General features: G+C 54.7%; 1 protein-coding gene across 1 annotated transcript in view; it reads left to right on the forward strand.

Annotated features, from left to right (window-relative positions):
* Positions 1-7,142, forward strand: part of POLR2E (RNA polymerase II, I and III subunit E) — an 8,097-nt gene extending 955 nt beyond the window's left edge. Inside the window, exons 2-7 of the mRNA XM_007460396.1 lie at positions 993-1,167; positions 5,636-5,751; positions 6,186-6,266; positions 6,708-6,766; positions 6,872-6,950; positions 7,077-7,142. Of these exons, the coding sequence (XP_007460458.1) occupies positions 993-1,167; positions 5,636-5,751; positions 6,186-6,266; positions 6,708-6,766; positions 6,872-6,950; positions 7,077-7,142 (576 nt within the window). The remainder of the gene's footprint in view (positions 1-992; positions 1,168-5,635; positions 5,752-6,185; positions 6,267-6,707; positions 6,767-6,871; positions 6,951-7,076) is intronic.
* Positions 7,143-8,140: the final 998 nt, after the last annotated feature.

An 8,140-nucleotide genomic window follows, 5' to 3' on the forward strand; every position in this document is an offset into this window, starting at 1 on the left:
CATCGGCAGGCGGACTCTCAACCACTGCGCCACCAGGGAAGCCCTTTTGGTTTTTGTTGTTGTTTTTTCTCTTCTTGGCCTTTTTGTATCTTGGTGCTTGTTTGCCCCAACTGCGCATGTGCATAGTTATTTCTAGTCCCTTACATATAGTTTCTGGGTGTTCTGTTGCTGGAGGAGACATTTGCCCAGGTGCAGGGGCTACAGCAAAAGGTCCCAGGTCCCAGACTGTCTTATCGGCACCACCTCAAGTGCATAACGCAGAATCCCGGGGTCGTGGGGGTGGAAGGAACCCTGGTGGGCTTCTCTGACCGCTGTCTGGTGGCTACTTAGATGTCCCAGCCACCAACTTTGAATTACTCGGGCCGGGGCCGGGTCATACCAGCGTTCTCTGTGTGCCTCGTTCTTTAATCCACCCCTTGGGAGGGGACCAGTGTGATGCCACGGAGGCTTGCAGCCTTGATCAAGAGCACCCACCCTCCCGGGAATCCTGCTGGGCTAAGGCCGGGTGGTGGCCCCCAGCCTCTCTGCCGCTTTGCAGAGCTGCCCAAAGACAGGGCCGGAGCAAGTGTGCTTCTGGTTGACAGTGTCAGGGGTCCCTGGGAGAGGAGACCGAGGGCTCTGGAGGAAGACTTGGCCGAGGAAAGGGGGTGGGGGCAGGGCTGGGCTGGGTAGCGATTCCAACCTTCCTTTCTCTGTCTGGGTCCTCATCTAGTGCACGCACTCAGAGCCCCAGTTTCTGAGGCAGGACCTAGAACTGCTGACCCTCAGGCCTTTGCCTGGTTTTCCAACCAGAATCTGCCCAGCCAGCCTAGCAGCACCCTCCCAGCCAGCTGTCCCTGTCTGCCCCAGACCCTGGGGCCTGGCTCTGCATTCAACAGCCCTCCTCACGTCCCAGCTCTGTCCGGGTCTCCTCTGCAGTGGCCTCGCCTACCCCGAGCTCTTGCTGCCGTCCCCCCTCCGCCCTGGGGTCACCTGGTCCTTTCTCTTTGCAGCTGTGCCACGATCGTGGCTACCTGGTGACCCAGGACGAGCTGGACCAGACGCTGGAGGAGTTCAAGGCCCAGTTTGGGGACAAGCCCAGTGAAGGGAGGCCTCGGCGCACAGACCTCACGGTGCTGGTGGCCCACAACGATGACCCCACTGACCAGATGTTCGTCTTCTTCCCAGGTGAGGGGCAGCTCAGGGCCAGTTCTTAGCAGCCACCTGCCTTGTGACCCAGAGTCTGCCTGCTCTCATCCTTCTGCCCCCTCGCCCTCCTTGCTGTGGGGACTCCTTTTCCAGCTTCCTCTTCTCGGTCACCTTCCCCATTCTCTCTTCCTCAACCCTTTTCTCTCACCAGGGTTATCACCCAGCTGGGCCCCTGGGTCCTCCCTGCCTTCACCTGTCAGCCCAGCTTCTGCTCCCAGCGCTTGCCCTTCCTGCGCTGCTGCAGGACTCCTGCCCTGTCTCGTCCCTGCCGGTTCCCCCCTCGCCTGCCTGGTCAGTGTCCATCCATCGTCCCTGGTGACTGAGCTCAAGTGCCTCCTCTTTGGGAACCCCCCTCTGAGCCCTGGGTTGAGTGAAGACAACCCCCCCAGCACCAAGGGTGTCCCAGGACCCCTGTGTTCCTCTGTCTTTGCACGTCCTACACTGAGGCAGCCTGGCTCTAAAGTCCCAAAGTTTAGGGGGCCTTGTTGGGTCATGAGCACCTTGGGGGCCTACCCCAGTGCCTTGAATCAAAGGAGTGGGCAGAAAATGCTTATTCAACAGACCCAGGTGGCACTTTTTAAAAAAATTTATTTTATTGAGGTGCAGTTGATTTATAACGTTGTGTTAATTTCTGCCGTACAGCAAAGTGACTCAGTTATAAAAATATATACATACATATATATATGTTCTTTTTCATATTCTTTTTTACTATGGTTTAATCCCAGGATACTGAATATCGTTCCCTATGCTGTATAGTAAGACCTTGTTTATCCATCTTACATATAATAGTTTGTATTTGCTAACCCCAAACTCCCAATCCATCCCTCCCCCAGCCCCCTCCCCCTTGGCATCCACACATCTGTTCTCTATGTCTGGGCGTCTCTTTCTGTTTTGTAAATAAGCTCATTTGTATCATCTTTTTAGATTCCACATATAAGTGATATATGATATTTGTCTTTCTGACTTACTTGGCATAGTTTGGTAATCTCTAGGTCCATCCATGTTGCTGCAAATGGCAGTATTTCATTCTTTTTTATGGCTGAGTAGTATTCCATTGTATATATGTACCACATTTTCTTTATCCATTCATATGGACATTTAGGTTGTTTGCATGTCTCGGCAATGGTGAATGGTGCTGCTGTGAACACTGGGGTGCATGTATCTTTTTGAATTATAGTTTTGTCTGGATATATGCCCAGGAGTGGGCTTGTTGGGTCAAATGGCAACACTGTTTTTAGTTGTTTTTGTTTGTTAGTTTGTTTTTAAGATTTGTTTGTTTGTTTATTTATGGCTGCGTTGGGTCTTAGTTGCAGCATGTGGGATCTTCATTGAGGCATGCGGGATCTTCCGTTGCAGTGCACAGGCTCTTCAGTGTGGCGCGCGGGCTTCTCTCTAGTTGTGGCATGCGGGTTTTTTTCCTGTAGTTGTGACACGCAGGGTCCAGGGCACGTGGGCTCTGTAGTTGTGGCGTGAAGGCTACAGAGCGCGTGGGCTCTGTGGTTTGCAGCACGCAGGCTCTCTAGCTAAGGTGCATGAGGCCTCTATTGTGGCGCACGAGCTTAGTTGCCCCACGGCATGTGGGATCTTGGTCCCCTGACCCGGGATCAAACCCATGTCCTCTGCATTGGAAGGTAGATTCTTAACCACTGGACCACCAGGGAAGTTCCCTCATGTTTTGCATTTAAATCTTTGAGCCATTTTGAGTTTATTTTTGTATATCATGTGAGGGAGTGTCTAACTTCATGGATTTACATGTGGCTGTCCAGCTTTCCCAACACCACTTGCTGAAGAGACTTTTCCCCACTGTACATTCTTGCTTCCTTTGTTGAAGATTAATTGACCATAGCTGTGTGGGTTTATTCCTGGGTTCTCTATTCTGTTCTATTGATCCATGTCTGTTTTATGTGTCAGTACTATGCTGTTTTGAAAACTGTAGCTTTGTAGTAGTATTATAAGTCTGGGTGAGTTATGCCTCCTGCTTTTTTCTTTTTCCTGAGGATTGCTTTGGCAATTCTGGGTCTTCTATGGTTCCATGTAAATTTTAAGAGTATTTGTTCTAGTTCTGTGAAAAATGTCGTGGGTAATTTGTGCTGGGTCTTAGCTGCAGATCCATGAATTGCTTTTTTATGATTCATATGGACATTTAGGTTGTTTGCATGTCTCGGCAATGGTGAATGGTGCTGCTGTGAACACTGGGGTGCATGTATCTTTTTGAATTATAGTTTTGTCTGGATATATGCCCAGGAGTGGGCTTGTTGGGTCAAATGGCAACACTGTTTTTAGTTGTTTTTGTTTGTTAGTTTGTTTTTAAGATTTGTTTGTTTGTTTATTTATGGCTGCGTTGGGTCTTAGTTGCAGCATGTGGGATCTTCATTGAGGCATGCGGGATCTTCCGTTGCAGTGCACAGGCTCTTCAGTGTGGCGCGCGGGCTTCTCTCTAGTTGTGGCATGCGGGTTTTTTTCCTGTAGTTGTGACACGCAGGGTCCAGGGCACGTGGGCTCTGTAGTTGTGGCGTGAAGGCTACAGAGCGCGTGGGCTCTGTGGTTTGCAGCACGCAGGCTCTCTAGCTAAGGTGCATGAGGCCTCTATTGTGGCGCACGAGCTTAGTTGCCCCACGGCATGTGGGATCTTGGTCCCCTGACCCGGGATCAAACCCATGTCCTCTGCATTGGAAGGTAGATTCTTAACCACTGGACCACCAGGGAAGTTCCCTCATGTTTTGCATTTAAATCTTTGAGCCATTTTGAGTTTATTTTTGTATATCATGTGAGGGAGTGTCTAACTTCATGGATTTACATGTGGCTGTCCAGCTTTCCCAACACCACTTGCTGAAGAGACTTTTCCCCACTGTACATTCTTGCTTCCTTTGTTGAAGATTAATTGACCATAGCTGTGTGGGTTTATTCCTGGGTTCTCTATTCTGTTCTATTGATCCATGTCTGTTTTATGTGTCAGTACTATGCTGTTTTGAAAACTGTAGCTTTGTAGTAGTATTATAAGTCTGGGTGAGTTATGCCTCCTGCTTTTTTCTTTTTCCTGAGGATTGCTTTGGCAATTCTGGGTCTTCTATGGTTCCATGTAAATTTTAAGAGTATTTGTTCTAGTTCTGTGAAAAATGTCGTGGGTAATTTGTGCTGGGTCTTAGCTGCAGATCCATGAATTGCTTTTTTATGTTGAGATATATTCCCTCTATACCCACTTTCATAAGAATTTTTATCATGAATGGATGTTGAATTTTATCAAATGCTTTTTCTGCATCTGTTGAGACAGTCGTGTGGTTTTTGTCTTTCCTTTCGTTGATGTGGTGTATCACATTGATTTGCATATGTTGAAGCATCCTTGTGACCCTGGGATGAATCTATGGCACTTTTTTTTTTTTTTGGTGGCACTTTTAGGAAGAGTGTCCCCTGTGTGTGAAACGTATTTATTGTAGACCTTGGTGCCTCCCGTGGTGCCATCTCGGGGGTGGGGCCACCTCACTTCCTGGTCTTTACTGACAGTGGGGGTGTCCTGCTGTCTCAGATGGGCCGTGGCACAGGGTTGAGGTCCCTGCCTGTGTTAGTTTGCACGGCTGCTGTAACAAAACCCCACAAACCAGGGGCATAAACAGACAGTGCTTCTCTCCCAGTGCTGGGGACCTCTCACTGGTGTGTAGACCTCCGTCTTCTCCCTGTGTCCTCACATGCTCGTCCCTTCCTGTGTGTCTGTGTCCTGATCTCTTAAGGACCCCAGCCTCATGACCTTGTGTTACCGTAATTACTTTTTTAAAGACCCCATTTCCAAACACAGTCTCATTCTGAGGTTCCTGGGGGTCAGGACTCCAACAGAGGGACTTCGGGGACAGGGCAGTGCGGGTCGGTGGAGTGGGGTGTGAGGAGAACAGCGAGAGGCAGCGGACGTGCTGCACACGGACTCCGGGGCTGCCCCAGCCGCCAACCTGCTGGGCTACTAGGGTCCAGCCGTTCTCTCGTGTCAGGCCCTAGGCCCCGCGTGCTGCCGAGGCCGTGAGGACCCCCGGTGCTGGCAGCGAGGAGCTGCGTGGGCTGTCTCCGTGCTGGGACCGTGCTCCCCGGGTCGTCTCACCTCCACTCAACTCTGAACACCCCAGCCCTTGTCTCGTGGGCCCCTGGACTAAACAAACTGCTTAGTCTGGGACTTCCCAAACCTCAGAACCGCTGAGGCACTGCGCAGACCCAGACTCCCAGACCCCACTTCCAGAAAGAGGTCCCTTAGGTCCGGGGCCCAGGGCACCTTTCAGCTCCCATGTGACATGCAGGCAGCCAGCGCCCTGTTCTGGGACTGGCAGCCGGGTTCTCACTCTGCAAACGGGCGGCCGAGGCCCCAGTGGGGGAGTGGCACTGCAGCGCCTTGGCAGGGGTGGGCTAGAACCCAGGTGCCGGGGGGCGGGGGGTGGCCAGTGTCCACCAGCCTGTGCTTGGTCTGCAGAGGAGCCCAAGGTGGGCATCAAGACCATCAAGGTGTACTGCCAGCGGATGCAAGAGGAGAACATCACGCGGGCCCTCATCGTGGTACAGCAGGGCATGACGCCCTCCGCCAAGCAGGTGGGTGCCCGCCGCCTCCGGCCCCCGGCTGTGGGGTTGGACTGGCCTGAGTGGAGGCTGGTGGTTGGGATGGGCAGCTGGCGAGCACCTTTGTCCCCGTGTGAACAAGGGGACACAGGCTGTGGGGTCCAGGGAGGGGTTGCCGCACCAGCTCCCAGAAACCGTGGGAGCATTTTGACAGACGGGCCCTCACCCTTCTTGCAATGAGACCGAGGCCTCGGTAATGTGCTGAATGCCTGGGAGGGGCGGGGTGGGCTTCTCCCCAAGTGGAAACCCTACCCACTGAGGTGGGTTTTCCTGATGTATGACGCAGGACCCGCGCAGCTTCCCGGGTGCCAGCTGCCTGCAAGGAAGGTCGTGGTGGGTGGGCCCGGGGCCAGTGCAGGGGGCAGGTGGCCGCCTCAGCTGTGCCTGAGGGTCGGTGTCTCTTCCAGTCCCTGGTCGACATGGCCCCCAAGTACATCCTGGAGCAGTTTCTGCAGCAGGAGCTACTCATCAACATCACGGAGCATGAGGTAGGGGTAGGGGATGAGACTGGAGACCCGCCTCCTGCCCCCCAGGCCCCTCACCTGTTCAGGGTTGGCGGACATCCAGGTCTTGGGGAGGCGAGTCTGGGAGCCCCTTCATTGTGGAAAGAAGGTGGGCCGGGGTCTCGGTGTGTGGCCCTTGGGCCAGGAGCAGCTGGGGCCTTGCTAGGAGGGCAGGTTCCCAGGCCCACCCAGCCTGCAGAGTCAGGAGCTTGGGGTGGGTGGAATCTGCATGTCCCCAGGAGCCTCGGAGCTCCAGGATTGTGCCCTGCGGCCCATCTGCACAGCTAGGGGTGTAGGCTCCAGGACCCCCGTCCCAGTGTGGAGTCAGGACTTGTGCAGATGCCTGGGGCCCATGCTGCACCCCTCATCTGGAGGGCCTGTGGCGTCTGTCGCAGCCCTGTGGAGACCCAGGTTCTCTTCTCACAGCTGGTCCCAGAGCACGTTGTCATGACCAAGGAGGAGGTGACGGAGTTGCTGGCCCGGTAGTATCCTTTCTGGCCCCCGGCTGGGCCTGGCTCCTCTCCCCTATAGCTCTCCCCACAACGCCCCCAGTCAGTCCAGCGAGGCCTTTTCCCTTACCTGCTTCTCAGTAAACTCCGAGAGAACCAGCTGCCCAGGATCCAGGCGGGAGACCCCGTGGCACGTTACTTTGGGATAAAGCGAGGGCAGGTGAGAAGCCCCTCCCAGGGAGGAGCTGGGCCCACCTCCAGCCCCCTTCAGAGCCCAGGCTTCTGAGCAGGGCAGGAGGGACCTCGGGTCCCGGGAGCCAGCCCACCTGCTCTCCTGCCTCTGCAGGTGGTGAAGATCATCCGGCCCAGTGAGACTGCAGGCAGGTACATCACCTACCGGCTGGTACAGTAGCGGCCCGACAGACAGATGAGGCGAGAGGGCGCCGAGGGCCGGGTGTGGGCGGCCGTCCCAACCCTGTGAGTGAGCCCCGCCTGTTACGTGCTCTGGAGGGAGCTCACATCTGGCCTGTGCGCCCAGCTCATGCGACAGACGGGTCACACTGCTGGCCGCCCCCTCTCTCTCGGCAAGTCCCCCGGGGGATGGAAAGATGGGCTGTGACGACCCACCAGGCTGGGAGTGTGGTGGCCAGCTGCCCGGGGGAGTCCGCTCCTGGGAACCTTGCCTCTGCTCCCCTGGGCCGCAGGGTGGCCCGCCTTGGGCCTGCCTTTCCTGGCCTGTGGGTCCCCGTGGCCTCTCCTGGGCTCCTGGACGCTGAGCCCCACCCTGGATCCCACCTGACGGTGCTTTGGGAGGGGACAGGATACCGCAGGTGGCCCCGAGCTCCTCCCGGGCTTCTGTCGCCGTGTCCCCCCCACAGTGACCCTGATGCTGCTTGTCTGGGTGCTCCGAGGGCAGCGGGGAGTGAGACCGATTGCTACGGAATGCTGGGTATCTTAACGAATTAAAAATATCTTGAGTAAATCAGTTCACTTGTCTGAAAGACCGAGGCGGAATGTCTTCCCGGTTTGCTGTGAGCAGCCTTGCTCGGGCTTCTGTCCCCTCAGCGGGGTCTCGGCCCACTTCCCCTGGTGGAGGGAGGGGCTCCAGTGCCGCCTTCAGCTTTGCTTCTTGGTGCTTTTCTTGCATAGAAGTTTGGGATCAAACTACCCCCTTTTCCCTCTACTAACTTCAGAGGCCTCCTACCCAGGCTAAGCGCAGTTGTCTGTGTTTTTGTTTAATAGCTTCATTGAAGTAGGATTTATATACCATACAGTTCAACCATTTAAAGTGTATGGTTCCATGATTCTTAGTATATGCACAATCGGGCACCCATCACCACAGTCAGTTTTGGAACTTCCACCCTCCTAAAAAGAAAGCCTGTCCCTGTCAGCAGTCAGCACCCCCCCCCG

The sequence above is a fragment of the Lipotes vexillifer genome, unplaced genomic scaffold, assembly GCF_000442215.2.
Source record: "Lipotes vexillifer unplaced genomic scaffold, Lipotes_vexillifer_v1.1 scaffold225, whole genome shotgun sequence".
In the NCBI taxonomy this organism is placed as follows: domain Eukaryota; kingdom Metazoa; phylum Chordata; class Mammalia; order Artiodactyla; family Lipotidae; genus Lipotes; species Lipotes vexillifer.